We start from the raw sequence: 16720 nt of genomic DNA, 5'->3' as shown, positions 1-16720 counted from the left end.
AGGAACTCTGTGCTCTGATCAGTAACTGTACGTGCAAATTGCATGCGGTGGTGGACTAGCCTGTGTCGCACGCTGCATGCAACCAGCGACGTGTGTAGACTCTTCACTAGTCGCTTTTTGGCTACTTTTCCGGAAAATGCCTTCGCCAGGGTGTAAAACGGAAACGCGCATCCGGGATGTATAAATGTTTCGAACACCTCAGCTCCATGATTGACTGCGTTTCTGCTTAAAGAGAATATTTAGATTTAGAGAGTCAACTCCTCACCACACCCCTTGAAAATGCGAGTTGCTCTATGAATATAAATGCTACCGGCAAAAGCTATACATGTATAGTGTTTATACCGCAGCTCTGATCCCGTCTCGGATCCCTGCATATGCACTGTACTATACAATAGTCGCCGTGTATTGTGCGTGATTATACAGTACTTGTATGCACTAGCCTTTTCCTGATAACTCTTCGACCTACTATGTACGGGTCTTCGGTTGTTTTTTCTTAATCGCGGCCTTCAATGTACATGTAGGTACAGATATATTTTCTCTGGGCAAGCTGATGACTGGCTGTACTTGTACGAGAGAGAATCATGTAAGTACAGTAATGTTACTGGTAGGCCTATATATTTCTCTCCAGAAAAGGGGGCGTGGTCAAGGTCTGTATGATAGAAGTATGATAGAAGTAGTAGTGGTGGTTGTCGGGGGGGTGGTAGTAGTAGCAGCAGTAGTATGTGGTAGTATATAAGAAGTAGTGCGCAGTTGCAGTAGCAGCATTTAGTGGAAGTATTAGCTATAGTAGTAGAGTAGTAGTAATAGTGGTAGTAGTAGTAGTAGTAGTATAGTAGTAGTAGTAGTATAGTAGTAGTAGTATTAGTAGTAGTAGTAGTAGTATAGTAGTAGTAGTAGTAGTAGTAGTAGTAGTAGTAGTAGTAGTAGTAGTAGTAGTAGTATAGTAGTAGTAGTAGTAGTAGTAGTGGTAGTAGTAGTAGTAGTAGTAGTAGTAGTAGTAGTAGTAGAAGTAGTAGTAGTAGTAGTATAGTAGTATTAGTAGTAGTAGTAGTAGTAGTAGTATAGTAGTAGTAGTAGTAGTAGTAGTAGTAGTAGTATAGTAGTAGTATAGTAGTAGTAGTATATAATAGAGTAGTAGTAGTAGTAGTATAGTAGTAGTAGAAGTAGTAGTAGTAGTAGTAGTAGTAGTAGTAGTAGTATAGTAGTAGTAGTAGTAGTAGTAGTAGTAGTAGTAGTAGTAGTAGTAGTAGTAGTAGTAGTAGTAGTAGTAGTAGTAGTATAGTAGTAGTATAGTAGTAGTAGTAGTAGAAGTAGTAGTTTGTATAGCGTGAGATAGGTCAATTGGGGTAAAACACAGAACATGATTGCTTTAATATTATTGTTTTCAACACGTGTACTTAATTGCATGTGTTTTTTATTGATAGGTTGCCTTCGATATTGTTGCAAGCACTTGGTCGCCTCGATCGTATGAAAAAATCCCGGAAAATGTACATGGTATTCGTCATTGACATCCTAGCTGGCGTACGTGTCCCCTTGTTAATAAGTTTATCAGCACTGTCGGGATTTATTCCAACGCACTCGCGTAATGGGTATGCTTGGGAAACTCGACCCCCCCCCCCCTTCAAAAAAAAAGGTCCTCGATCGTCCAAGAAAAAAAAATAAAAATACATAGATTAATAAAAACAAGATCTCCCAAAAAAATGTACAAAGAATTTTTTCCCGCTCGTTTCCGAATCTTTGCGCCATATCCTGGTCCCTCAACATTTTTTTCCGGGGGGGGGGGCTGACAGTATTCACACATGCCTAGGTCTACCGATGAGGGATAGTGTAAATGGAACTAAGGGTCAGTGATTTTTTTTTATCTACGCTACCGAAATAATTCCAGCTGATTTGCTCATGAGCAAATTTGTCAGTCAAACGTATTATTTTCACGAAATAAATTGTTTTAATTATTTATGATAACGTCCTGAAATTGTTATTCAATATACAGAACAGATAATGATCACTTCATGACGATGTCTGAATCAGACGAAGACGATTCCGTCATCGTGGTCGACAACGGATCGGGATCAATCAAAGCAGGGTTCGCGGGGGACGACGCACCACGATGTGTATTCCCAGCGATGATCGGACGCCCCAAATACCAGGTAAAACACCTGCTATATATTTCTCGAATTACAATGAAAATGAGCGGCAGGTTACTGAGTATATACAAGTCCACATACTTTCGAGGAAAATGAATTTGATTGGCAAAAGATAGAAATTATCAAGTTTCAAAGAAATAGAGTATGGACTACTTTACGTTTTCGAAGATAAAAATCGGATGTAGCTAGTTACTCATGAAAGTTATTGAATAAATTGATAAGTATATTACGGCATTTGATAGGGACATCGCTACATGGGATGGTGCACACCTCCAAGAAAAGGACTCACGGGGAAAAGAATAAGAGGAGAAAGACACGGATGGAAAGGAGAAAAGGAAAGAGAGATTGATCGTGTAACTTTTTTTATTACCAACATAGTTAATTCGACCCCGCATTCGATAAACATTTTAGGGTCGCTTGCACCCCCCCCCCCTCCCATACCAAAATACCTACAGCCATTTGGCGATATTTATTTGGGTTTCATTTTACCGAGTTCTGAAACACCTCCGCAGAGACTCGTGCCTCATTCGATGTTCACTAGAGATCATTTTGTCGGGGACGAGGCTCAGAGAATGAGGGGTCTGCTCAGTCTGAGATACCCCATCGAGCACGGCATCGTCACGAACTGGGACGATATGGAGAAGATCTGGCATCATACTTTCTACAAAGAGCTCCGCACCGACCCCGCCGAGTGCCCAGTCCTTTTCACCGATGTCCCCGAGAGTACAAAGGCTGGTCGAGAAAAAACGACTCAGGTATACTGCTTGTCTTATCCTGTCTCATTTTTGTCCTTTTGTATAATCCTTTCTCATCTCGTCTTTTATGTAATGCATAATGCATCTTTCATAATGACATGGCCATCCCTACAAGGGCTGTACTAGAGGGGGGCAGGGGCGGTCGCCCTTGTGATTTTTTTTGCTAGTAGTGAAAAAAAGATAATAAAAAGATAACTAGAGGAATAAGAAAAGGGATGAAGGAAGAAAGAACAGCATTCGTGTAAATCTCATTCCTGTAACTCAATTGATAAAAAAATGTAGGTTGTCTTGCAACCATGCAACCCCCCCCCCCTTACCACCACCATGACCACCTTCAAAATGCCCTGCCCCCACAATGTACATGCAGCTCAACCTTCTACTGTACTTTCTGGAATATGAATTTCTGTTTTGCCTTGCTCTGAAACATTTTGTTATCGTGGTTATCTTTTTTTCTCTATATACCTTTCTGATTCATTTTCCTTATTTCTCCGTTTTCTTTCTTCAACAATCCACGTAATCATATGCTTCACTTGCTTCCATTTTATCGATATTTCTTCTTTAAAACATTGTGTCAATATAAGCTTATTCCATTTCTTTTCGATTTCATCACCGTCAGATTATGTTCGAGAAGTTTGGCGCCAAAGCGTTCCACATCTGCACACAGGGCGTCTTGTCCCACTGCGCGTCGGGGCGCACGATGGCTGTCATGGTGGACATCGGCGACGGGGTCATCAGTGTCGTGCCGATATCGGAAGGCTACATCATCACCCCGGCCATCCACCAGGTCAACTTCGGTGGCCGCGACCTCACTCAAATCATGATGAAGATGTTGAATGATAGGGGCTATTCCTTCGTGACGACGGGTAAGAGTGTTTTCTTCTTGATTCTTACGTGTCAAATGACAAGTGAAGTCTTCCTTCGTCATGATTGCAAATGTTACCATTAGCATCATCCTCATTTCATCTTCTTAACGTTTTTCATAATATTTAATTATTCGTCATCATCCTTTTCGTCATTCATTCACCATCATCGTCATCCTCATCATCATCATCAACCATCATCGTCATCATCATCAACCATCATCGTGATCATCATCACCATCATCATTTTCATTTTCATCATCATCATCATAATTGCCATCACCATCATCGTGATCATCATCACCATCATCATTTTCATCATCATCATCATCATAATCGCCATCACCATCATCAATTTCATCAGCAACAGCAGCATCATCACATCATTATCCTCGACTTCTTTATTATCACCATCATAAAACAATATTAGTTTCATTTAGCACTTTCATTTCAAAAGAGATATTTAATCATACTCTCACGTTCTTAGATTTTCAGTTTGCTATTTTGTTATCCTCGTGTCCACAGCTGAAAGAGAAATTGTCCGGGAGATCAAGGAAAATCTTTGCTACGTTGCGCTGGAATTTGATACAGAGACGCTCGGGTCAGCCGCAACGACTAAAACCTATACGCTCCCGGATCTTCATGAGATCACCCTCGGCAACGAGCTCTTCCGCGTTCCAGAAATCCTCTTCCAACCCTCTCTCGCTGATTTCGACCACGCCAGCATTCAGCAACTCGTCTACGATACCCTCATGAAATGCGACATCGATCTCCGGCTGAACCTCTACTGCAATATCATCCTCGTCGGGGGCTCCACGATGTTTCCTGGACTCCAGGAAAGACTCCAGAAAGAACTGTCCACCATGTTGCCGTCGAAGGCAAGGTGTAGGGTTATTGCCCCGCCGGAAAGGAAGTATTCGGTCTGGATCGGAGGGTCCATCCTCGGCTCACTCACTACTTTCAAGGAGGTTTGGATAACGAAGGCGGAGTATGAAGAACACGGACCGAGTGTCGTACATGAGAAATGTACAAACTAGCAGAACTTGTTGTTCAAACCACATGGGGTACTTTACACCAGTGTTGAATCCTAGCACTTTGCAAACCGGTGTTATTACATCACATACTGTTAGTGATTTTTTAACACTGGTGTTTGGTGTTTTGTTCAAACCTCATGGGAGTATCTTTAACATCTGATGGTCAGGGGTATGTAGTCCTCTCGGAAGACATTCTAGATTTTGGAAGAGTATAATACACTCCCTACAGTGACTACAGTGATAATAAATAGTTGACACTGTAAGAGAAGTGTCCCCCATTCTTGATCAAAATCTCATTTCGTAGGAGTACCATTTATACAAACTTTGTCAGGGATTGATCTTTATTGCACCATCAATAAGTTTCATTGTCGAAATACCCCCAATTTTCCTTTTGTACATTATTTTCTACGACCTCACTTACATAGAAATATATATATTAAGAATAAATTTTGATACAAAATATTCTTTTGCGTGTTCATAATGTTTTTGTTCAAGTCTGATAAGATACGTGTACTTCCCTATCAAGAGAGATCGAGAAGGGAGGGGTAGGGATGGATGCTGTGGAGAAGAAGAGAGGAAGAAAAAGAAGGAGAGTTGGGGAGGGGGTATGACGAGTCTGCATGCACAGACCCTGCTTGAAACTTTGATTAACGATCGAGGGAGAGGGCCTTTGGTATACACATGGTATTGTACGCGGCACATTTAGACCACTTGACTCGAGTGAACTGAGGCTTTGCACAGCAGACTGACTGCGAAGAGAGGTGCGATTTCTTCTGAAAATGGAGGTTTAAAGAGGGTCACATGAAATTAGGAAGAGAGAGAGGGGGAGAGAAAAAAAAAAAGATCTGGGCCCCGTAACACAATAAAGGTTAACGATTAATCGCTAAATGAAATGTCCTATCACGATCATCGTTGCACGTGCATTTTGTTTAGTAGACTGACTGGGAACCAATCAGAATCGTTCTTTCAAATTAGCGATTAATCGCTAACCTTCGTGTTACGGGGCCCAGGGGTTGGCTTCATTACGGACTTGCAACTGATGTAACTTTGCCAAAGAATTTGATGACAAATACCATGTTAACATGAGTCAGCAGCCAGTTGCCATAGTTATAACGCTTTGTGAAACTGACCCCCGTCAGATGGGGCGTTGCACCTTTGAAAAATAATGTAACAATTACTTTATTGTAGTTGGTTAAATATCAAAACAGACAATACATGTTTTCATCCGGAAAGTCCATTTATGTATAAACAGATCTTATAAATCCGCAGCAAGCTAAAATCTACATGTACAAAGCATGGTCGCTACATATCTCCCCAATAATCTGCCTTTGTTTAAGAACTATAGCAAATGCATTCTATATAATTCCCTTAATATCCCATCTGGCAAAACGAGAAATTGACAAGACTGGATTCACAATTTGGTCTGAGATTTATTTCCAAAACAACGGTTTACAGAATGATAGAGAACCAAGCAAAACATGCATAATGTTAATATATTCATGGAAATAACTGTTGATAAATAAACTGTTTTGACGAAATGTTTACCAGTAATAAAGTAGAGTAAAACCTGAAACTTAGATGGTACCACGCTTATATTCATGTTCATCTTAGGGTATACTTGTCAATGAAATGTCAACAAAAATATAAAAATTATTATCAGCATAAGAATATTCATTTAATTCAAGAATTTATTCATAGTTATATAATTCATAAAACATGTACATTATCTACATTATTGCCACATAAAATGTTGATAAGGGCATATTTCCAGGGAACAAAATAGAATTAAAGTAGACAAACAACAAGTTGCAATTTGTTCCTAGAAAACCACAATGGTCATCTTCATGTGTCTTGATATTTATGACGGACATTCAAACATTTCGCCTCATGGAACAACGCAAGAAAGGGAGCTAACAGGTTACAGAAATATCTCTGCAGACACTGTCTAAAGGTATTTCCGATGGACCACATCCGGACCAATCTCCTCGTACTCCTGCTTGCTTACCCAATGCGTTTCATCGCGATACGGTCTCTTAGAAGCAAAAATAGAACCTCCAATCCAGACGGAGTATTTCCTCTCGGGAGGAGCGATGACATGCACCTTCATGGACGAGGGAGCCAAGGCTGTCAGTTCGTGTTCCATTCTCTCCTTGAATCCACGAAACAAGGTAGAACCTCCCACAAGGTAGACCAACCTTAGAAGGTCCTTGCGGACATCGCCTTCAAGGCCACTGATGCTGTTGTAGGCCATCTCGTGGATACCCAAGAAGTCTTTCTTGATTATGCTTGGCTTGAACAGAGCTTCCGGGATCCTGAAGCGCTCTGCAGGATCGATGGTGATTGTCTCTCCACTCGGCAGCTCGTAGGTGTTCTGACTGGATGAATCCGTTGCTGTACTGGCTTGGCTTACGTTGTCAGGATCAAGCGCAACGTAACAAAGCTTCTCCTTGACGCCACGGAGATCAGATAATCTTCCTGTAAGAGAAAGAAAGTTATAAAGATAAACATTTCGCATATGCATACCAGGGCCCCGTTGCATAAAAATTACCATAATGGTAACTTTTCCATACAAAGGTAACTTGCCATGGAATTCTTGATTCTAATTGGCAGTTGATCAGCATTGCCATGGTAGCCCTCATTACCATCGGATGACAAAAATTACCATTAAAGGGGAATCCAATTAACCCAAATGAAAACTTGTTTTTATACGAAAAAGAAAAATCAGACAAGTTGATAGGTGAAAGTTTGAACAATATTGCACAAACAAACAGAAAGTTATGAATTTTTAAAAGTTGTAAATATTGGTAATCACTATACCCATGGAGACTTCATATTGGCCTCATATGGGATGTCATAGTGATGTAAGGCAAGGACTACTCTTCCATGTTCTCCGATACATATTATGGCTAAAATGTCATTTTTCCTCCAAAGTTTTATTTCAAATTATATTTTTTTCTTTCAAGAGGACATAAAACAATATACTACCTGGATTATATTAAGATTACTACCCCAGGGGGGTGGGTATTTAGGAGAAAACCACAAATCCCTGATAATAAAGTACATGGCCTATGGGAAAGTTGTCCTTGCCCCTTGTCATAATTTACCTACCCAGTTGCCAATTTGAAATCTACATACTATTAGTGATCTCAATTTTAAAGCAGCTATAACTTTCTTATTGCTTGTCCGATTTCTTTGAAACTTTCGCCATTCTGTTTAATTTATTTTTCTCCTTCCCAACACAACCTTTTATGGCCAAGGCTGGATTCCCCTTTAAATAAACTTTTATGCAACTTGGCCCTGATCTACAACCTTAATGTTTCTTAAATTTCATTATTAACAAATCAATAAAAATCAAGCTTTTATTTGCCTCTGATTTACTACAAAGATATTTTTCTCAGATAAGACATACAGTCGCGGTCTCCCTTACCACTGTATCCATGTTCACTGACAAGATAATAGAATAGTGCTTCATCCATGTCCCTGCCAGCGAGGTCCATTTGAAGAATTGTAGGAGGGAGTGGGTTCCCTTGGTGGATCGGCACAACATGGGTGACGCCATGTCCGGAATCGACGATGAGTCCGCACGTCTTGCCAGAAGAATAGAGGGCGAGAGCCGCCTGATTTGCGAGACAGATTGAATGGCTTTGGAACTTCTCAAAAAATATCTGCCAAAAAATGATTGAATGGGTTGTGTTTTCACAGGATTAGCTTCTTCTGTATTAATATAATGCAAGAACGAGAATTACAATGACGAACCATGAGGAGTTTGGACCAAAACTAATCTCAGCTCGCAGCAAATAAAAAAAATGTTATTAAATTGTCATAATCGTAATTAGCTATATTGTACTAAAACGTTTTTTTTAATAGCAAACTTTAAATGGTTAAGAAATGATTATATTATATATATCATGACATACATGTAGACATATAGGTTTCAGTAAAAAACATTAAAATGTCATCGAAATATTTGGGTTGTTATTTTTCTTATTTGTTGGCTTTCCTTTCTTAGAAATGTCGTCAAGTATCATTAAACCTAAACAAAACCTTTTTTATAAATAGTTTGAAAAGTTGGGCCCATTCTAACCAATGGAAGATTAATGGGGAGGGTTCCAACATTGAATGAAAAATAAAGAGTTCAAAAATTGAACTTACAGTAAATCATATTTTCCTTCAAAAAATAGTGGCGTGCCCCCCCCCCCCCCCCCTATCCTTGAATCGACGCTCATGAGAAATTAAATTTTCCCTTTTTTTTCAAACTTACCTCTGCCGTTTTCTCTTTGTTCGGCTTTGGATTATTGGGGATTTGTGAGAGCACGGCTCGTTCTTCTTGGGGGTTGAATTTCAATTCGGAAAAAGTATGACTCCATACAGCTTCCATGTCATCCCACTTTGTAACCACACCTCGCTCTATCGGGTAGGTAAGGGTCAGAACTCCTCGCTTCCTCTGGGCCTCGTCCCCGACGTAGCTGTCAGCCAAAGTATTGGACAGACCAGCGATCTGAGTAAAAAATTAAAAGTTCGATCAAGAATTAGAAGTTTAGAAGGCATATATTTACAAAGTCAATGAGATGATACTGACCACCAATCTGATTGAAAATGACAAGTTTAGAAGAGTGGAATTTATTTACAAAGTCAATTAATCAGTTTGCTAAAATATTATGCACCCCCCCCCCCCTCCTAGGGGCGGATCCAGGATTTTCCAAGGGGCCGGGGGGCAAATTTTTCGGAGAAAAAAATTTGACAAGCAAAAAAAAAGGTTATCAACTAATTCAATTCAATTCAATTCAACTAAAGATTAAGGATATTTCATCCCAGCAAAACAATTCACTTTCAAGGGGAGGGGGGGGGACACTTTTGTTTTAAATACGGGTTTGCACATTAAAAAAAAGGTTTACCAAAATAATATTGGGAAAAATGGAAACATGCATATTGGTTGGGTAAAGTTCTCACTCAATATTTTGTAAATTTTACGCAATATTGCATTTGAATAGCCCAATATGGTGTAACAAAATACCCAACAGACATGCATGTTCCCTTTTTACCCGATATTGGGTAAACATTTTACTAAATGTTTTTAGAGTGCATATATTCAGCATCAGGGTTTCCCTGTGTTTTAACGACAAGATACTTGTCATTTTCTTGAGAAATTTCTCATTCTTTTTAGAGATCTTTTAAAAGCCCACTTATCAATTTATATTTCAAAGATTGGTTTGAGAATATACAAACAATCATGTAAATATACTAAAAATGCAAAGATTTCCATCGCGTTTTTTTATATTATAAAGAAGATGCAGAATTCCCACTTTCAAGTATATACTTGCACAACTATCCAATTCATTGTGCTTTGTGTTAGTACCTCCCCCCCCCCCCCATTATAGCGTACCTACGGGGGGCAGACTGTCTCCCCTGACGAGTCACGACCCATGCAAGGGACGTATCCCTGCCCACCCCCCCCCCCCCCCCGGCGAGCCAAAAGTGGCCCGCTCCTTTGTACTTGAAGATATTTTGTTTGTTTGTTTTTTTTTGTCAAATTTTTTTCTGGTACGAAATCCTTTATTTGTGATTGAAGACCTTTTTTTTTGTTTTCTTTTGGATGTCAATTTTTTTCTGGTACAAAATTCTTTATTTGTGGTTGAAGACTTTTTTTTATTTTTTCTATTGTTTTTAACTTTTTATGCCGGACGAGTTTACCCTCCCCCCATTTTGGAAAATCCTAGGTACGCCACTACCCCCCCCCCCATTTTTTAATTTTGTTCACGCCCCATAAACACTAGGATAACTCGAATACTGATAACGTAATATACACACCCACCCCCGCCCCTCTCTTTTCACGCTCAAATACACGTTCCTTTCCCCTCCCCCTGATAAAATAAAAATCATTACATTTTTATGTCGTGGTCTTCCGACGAGGGTCTGGAAAGCGGTGCGTGGTGCGTCTTCTTCGGCGAACCCCGCTTGTATTTCGAACGATCCGTGATCAATGACCAGGGCTTGTTTATCATCGTCCTCTGTTGACGCCATGTCGACGGCCAAGTCGTCTCAGTAAGGGAGACTGTTCATGAACTGGTATCAAGGATGCATAATGTGTTAAATTCAATTCAACACCATGAAGTTGAGATACATTTTACATTGATCGAAGAACAGTCCTACAACATCGGAGTAATAAAGTTCAAGTCCACCTCAGAAAAATGTTGATTGAAATCAATAGAGAAAAATAAAAATACGACAATGCTGAAAATTTCATCAAAATCGGATGTAAAATAAGAAAGTTATGACATTTCAAAGTTTCGCTTATTTTTTTTTTACAAAATAGTTATATGAACGAGCCAGTTACATCCAAATGAGAGAGTCGATGATGTCACTTACTCACTCACAATTTCTTTTGTTTTTTTATTGTTTGAATTATACAATATTTCAATTTTACGAATTTGACGATCAGGACCTCCTTGCCTAAAGCTCAAAGTGTTAAAATAATATAAATTCCACTTGTACAGGGAAGAATGAAACTTCATTTCATATGACAATGACGAGAAAATAAAAATATTTCATATTTCATATAATAAAATACAAAAGAAATAGTGAGTGATGTCATCAGTTCCCTCATTTGCATACCGACCGAGATGTGCATATAACTGTTTTGTGAAGTGAAGCGAAACTTTAAAATGCCATAATTTTCTTATTTTACACCCGATTTTGATGAAATTTTCAGTTTTATGTTTGTTGATTTTTTCTCTTTTTATTCAAATCAAGTTTTTGTTGTGGTGGACTTGTCCTTAAAGGGGAAGTTCATCCTGAAGAAAACTTTGTCGTGAAAAAAGCCGAAAAATAGTAAAAAATATTGGTGAAGGTTTGAGGAAAATCCGTTAAAGAGTAAGAAAGTTATTAGAGTTCAAAATTTTGGATTTGTAACGTCATAAACGAGCAGCTGCCCCATGTGTTATGTAATATAAAAATGTATGAATTTCAAATTTTGTATGGTTCCTGATGCCTTAATTTTGTTTTCTTTTCATGATCGGGTATGAAATGATTTGTCTATTGATATACAAAAGTTACAGTGAAAACCATTTTCAATTTTCTGAGAAAATTACATTTCATTGATTTTTTTTACCATTCGCTATGTAGGAATGCTGCTCGCATATGACGTCACAAATCAAACAATTGAAATTCTAATAACTTTTAAATTATTGGATGAATTTTTCTCAAACCTTCGGCAATATTTTTTATTATTTTTACAATAAACTTTTTGTCAGGGTGAACTTCCCCTTTAAACTAAATTAACACCAGGGTCCCGCCATACAGATTGCTAGAGTTACGATTGATCCAATCAATCACAACTATAGACGACCATTAATGTCAACATCTATAATATATGTTTGTTCAAAATATTTTATGCATTTTGATATGTTAACATTTTTCATTTGTTAACAAAAGACATTGTACAAACTTCATGAAGAAACAATTGTGGTGTCGATAGATTTCCATGTACTTCACGATGATCGGATCAATCGTAACTCTTTGTAAGACGGACCCAAGGTTACACCCCCCCCCCGAGAAAAAGGGGGGTGGGGACTTTGAATAAGTTTCAATTTAATTATGATTGATTTCAATTAAAAAAAAAACAAAGGATTACAATCAAAATGAAATGCACATTTTTCTTTTACAAATTAGCGAACATAAGTTACAATGATAAATCAACATTTCTAACAATAAACAGAGTCATAAATCAAATGAAACCAAAACAAAACGAGAATAATAACAAAACAAATCAAATGCAGGACAAAATCAACCATATGTTGTCAGAAACTGTTTCATCAGGGCATAATTTTTCTTATCAAACAATAATCATCAGGTATTAATACACCGTTCTAATTTATCAGCTGCAAAATTATGTAATTTGTGAAATATTTGTTATTGCTTTAACTTGAGGCCATGCTATTGATAATATACTCGGATCGCAAGTATTGATATACTTGGATCGCAAGATTGAACATTCATTTTAATCCGTACAGCATAAGGCTTAATATAGATAGGGCCTATTTAAATTGTAAAAAATGGTGCCCTTTAAAAAAAATCGTTTTATCATTTTTTTGTTTGCATGTCTGAAAACTTTGGACGGCAAAATGTTAATGACCTGTGATTTATATATTTCTTTAGGGGACATGACTGTCATAAAATGTTTGCCCCTCTTGACGGAGGGGGGGGGAGTGGAAGAATATTCAAAGAATAACAAAATAGGGGGAAAAGTGAAAGGGATAATAGAGATAGGGCAAGTCCATCCCAACAAAAACTTCTTTTGAACAAAATCAAGCAAGTATAATGTTGAACATTATGAAAAATACGAGACATTTGGCTTCCTCCTGCTCGTACGCACGGGCGTCCGTCGATATAACACATGATATTTTTATGAAAATATGCACCCTTTTTCTTAAAAGTTGATGGAGAGGGGGAAAAATTAATCGTATTAAGTCGGGGTATTCAGTAATGAGTACAGGAGAAACTATATTTCACTGATTTTCATGATTCATTCCATTTGATTAACTCATCTATTCGTGTTTTGGGGCTAATCTTTCCCTTACGCATTGCTTTTTGGCAGAAGTTCTATGGAAAATGCACTTTTTTTCACACAAATTTTGAGACACTCTGTATTCATTCCCCCATTGCTCGAGAATGAATGGGCAGTTAACGACGGGGTTAAAGATTTATTGAGGAACGGAATGTATATTTCATGAAAATGAAAGCCATTTTCCCATTGGATATCTTCAATACGTGTTTTTTACTAGATGAAGTTAGTTGTCGAATAGGCTGTCCTGGCATTTGAGGTCTCTATCGGTGACGTCACTCAGGATCGTCATGCCTGAACCATCGGCCGGGCAGGGGTCGCAATGGTAGTATGATTTATGGATAATGCACTCGATATATACAATAATCTTGTCCTCCCGTTCAAATGAATGTGAAACTCATATAATTTTCATCAGAGCATTCAACAGGAGTACTCAGTACACATTTCTTTGTTATAAGTGAATTAAAGTCCCTCCAGTGAGTTTGATCACACCTATTGCGAAAATGTATCACCCCTACGTTGTAACACAGTCAGCTGTTTGCACTCAGGGTCACTCCGTGACCTGTGTGTGCGTTCAAGAGTTGTAGACGATTTTCTGTCTCATTTAGGCAGAAATCTTTCATAATGATTTCATACAGTTCAGAAACATAGGGCTGGTCCTATATGTCGCATCATTTCGTTTGATTTCATTACAAAAAAACTTGTTACGGATCCGATGGAACAAATAAAGTCACATATAATCACTTTGTAATCGGTAAAAATAATAAGTATGCTTTATGTTTCATGATACAAATATGTAACAACATTAATGTTTGATCCCCGCTTTTTCAGTTGTTGATACATAAAAATATATTTATTATACTCTCTTATTGTGATTTCTTGCATGCACCTGCCCCCACCCCTCCCTCATTAAAACTATTCCCTGCATGTTGTGATTTACAAGAAAGTTTCGCATACATTCGTAATTCCGAAGCATCGTTATTCCGAAGCTTCGTTATTCCGAAGTTTCGTTATTCCCAAGGTTCGGATATTCCGAAGGTTCGTTATTCTGAAGGTTCGTAATTCCGAAGCTTCGTTATTCCCAAGGTTCGGATATTCCAAAGGTTCGTTATTCTGAAGGTTCGTCATTCCGAAGCTTCGTTATTCCCAAGGTTCGGATATTCCGAAGGTTCGTTGAACTGCTGAATATTCGTAATTCCGAAGCTTCGTTATTCCCAAGGTTCGGATATTCCGAAGGTTCGTTATTCTGAAGGTTCGTAATTCCGAAGCTTCGTTATTCCGAAGGTTCAGATATTCCGAAGGTTCGTTATTCTGAACTGCTGAATGTTCGTAATTCCGAAGCTTCGTTATTCCCAAGGTTCGGATATTCCGAAGGTTCGTTATTCTGAAGGTTCGTAATTCCGAAGCTTCGTTATTCCCAAGGTTCGGATATTCCGAAGGTTCGTTATTCTGAAGGTTCGTAATTCCCAAGGTTCGTTAGTCCGAAAACGAAATGAGGTTCGTAATTCCGGAGGCTCGTTAGTCCGAAAACGAAACGCTTAAGAACCTTATTTCGTTTTCAGATTAACGAACCTTCGGAACAACGAACCTTATTTCGTTTTCGGATTACCGAAGTTCGGAATAACGCCACAAATGTTCGGATTAAAGAACCCTTTTACGTTTTCGGATTAACGAACATCGAGGTATAGGCAATTTACGTGTTTCGGAATTACGAACCTTCGGAATTACGAAGTGTAACCATAAAGTTTCGCGTCTCCGACGAGTCCATTTTGATCATCAATGTTATTGCTATTATCAACGGTAAGCAAACAGTTTGAACGATGAAAATAATTTACTATTCGCTCAGCCTGAGAGCTAGAATAGGTGGGCGTGTCCTCTGCACAAGCGACCAACGTATTAAAAATTGTATGCAGGGTAGATGAGCACTCGTAATGTGTGTCCACAGAGATACACTTATGTCACTATATTGTGACAAAACAGTAAACAAAGTAAAGAAAAAAATAACAACAAACAACAGCAACGCATTCTTACCTTGCTAGCTGCAAAATATGGGTTGATATATCATATATTGGAGTCACATCCACAGATCTTTGTAATTTTACAGCTCACGTTGTTCACAAATAAGCTTTCACGTTGTGCGGATCTGAATGGAAGGATCTCAATTCAGTGAAAACCACATACATGTACACAACAATCATGCAGCAGACGATTGTTGTTTTCTATTCCGGGTATAGTATTTTTCCAGACTGCAACTAGTATTTTAAAGACGCGGTACAACAAGGGTGATCAAGATGGTTTTACATGTACGTGCATTTGTCAAATTGAAAAGTTGGTTCATACCCAGTTCAACTAATCAATAGAATAAATTGTGTTAGATCAAGAAGAAATTGGACGAAATTCATAGGCTGCCTTACTAGAAATTAGACAAATGGGATAAATTTGCAATTGATCAGAAATTAATAGGAGAGGAACTGGTTGTAGATTATCTCCTAGGTAACAGGGGCGGTTCCAAGATACTTTGATGGGGGGGGGGGGTGGCAAGACGGTAAAGGTGACGTAATATTTTTCTCAATTGAATTATAGAGGTATTTATAACTTAATTGTGGCCCAGATAATTCTTCTGTAATGCGCTCCTCCGTTCTTCTATTTCCCCCATTTTCTTTTGTTTACTATAGGCCTTTACTGAAAAAATAATAGGGGCGGGCGACCCCCCCCCCCCTGGCGCGGCCCCTGCCATTTAGACCAATTGGGAGTACACCAGACGGAACAGAGTGGATCGGTAGACCAAGTGGCAATTTTTCCACGGCACTAGAGAGCTGAATAAATGTCCTGCCGACCCTCCCTACGCCCCCATTCATTCCCACATACCCCCCCCCCTCTCTCTTTATTTCTTTCGTTCTTTTTTTCTACCTATCTATCTATCTATTATCCATCCATCCATCTATCTTTCTTTTTTTCTTCCTTTCTTTCTCTATATCTCTATCTCTTTCTTTCTTTTTTCTTTCTTTCTTTCTTTCTTTCTTTCTTCCTTCCTTCCTTTATTTCTTTCCTTCCTTCTTTCTTTCTTTCTTTCTTTCTTCTTTCTCTCTATCTCTATCTCTTTCTTTCTTTCTTCCTTCCTTCCTTTCTTTATTTCTTTCTTTCTTTGTTTCTTTCTTTCTCATCTACTATAACACAACCTTCTTGTGTCTCATTCCTTTAATCCCTTACCTTGCCGCTATCAACAAACTAAATCGATCGATCAATCGATCCTTCAATCAATCGTTGTATTACAGTAAAGAATCATAGACTTTATGCAAACATTATAGGCGTACATTTTTATATCTATATTTAGTTTTATTATCACCCAACAAACAATAGCAATCTA

At 38.5% G+C, this 16720-nt stretch overlaps 2 protein-coding genes across 2 annotated transcripts; one reads left to right on the top strand and one right to left on the bottom strand.

The window, feature by feature from the left end:
- The first annotated feature begins 175 nt into the window (after window positions 1-175).
- LOC121430770 (actin-5-like) lies at window positions 176-5265 on the top strand. The gene is made up of 5 exons (XM_041628161.1): window positions 176-583; window positions 1991-2147; window positions 2657-2899; window positions 3516-3762; window positions 4285-5265. The coding sequence occupies exons 2-5, from the start codon at window positions 2010-2012 to the stop codon at window positions 4794-4796; spliced, it is 1140 nt and encodes a 379-aa protein (XP_041484095.1). The 5' UTR covers window positions 176-583; window positions 1991-2009; the 3' UTR covers window positions 4797-5265.
- Window positions 5266-5992: 727 nt separating this feature from the next.
- Window positions 5993-15559, bottom strand: LOC121431408 (actin, clone 302-like). Its single transcript, XM_041628972.1, has 5 exons — window positions 15385-15559; window positions 10677-10856; window positions 9055-9291; window positions 8221-8458; window positions 5993-7268 (listed from the first exon to the last, which is right to left on the bottom strand). The coding sequence occupies exons 2-5, from the start codon at window positions 10812-10814 to the stop codon at window positions 6739-6741; spliced, it is 1143 nt and encodes a 380-aa protein (XP_041484906.1). The 5' UTR covers window positions 10815-10856; window positions 15385-15559; the 3' UTR covers window positions 5993-6738.
- Window positions 15560-16720: the final 1161 nt, after the last annotated feature.

This window comes from Lytechinus variegatus, chromosome 17, assembly GCF_018143015.1.
Source record: "Lytechinus variegatus isolate NC3 chromosome 17, Lvar_3.0, whole genome shotgun sequence".
NCBI classification, from domain to species: domain Eukaryota; kingdom Metazoa; phylum Echinodermata; class Echinoidea; order Temnopleuroida; family Toxopneustidae; genus Lytechinus; species Lytechinus variegatus.
This window is presented reverse-complemented; position numbering and strand designations above follow the sequence as displayed.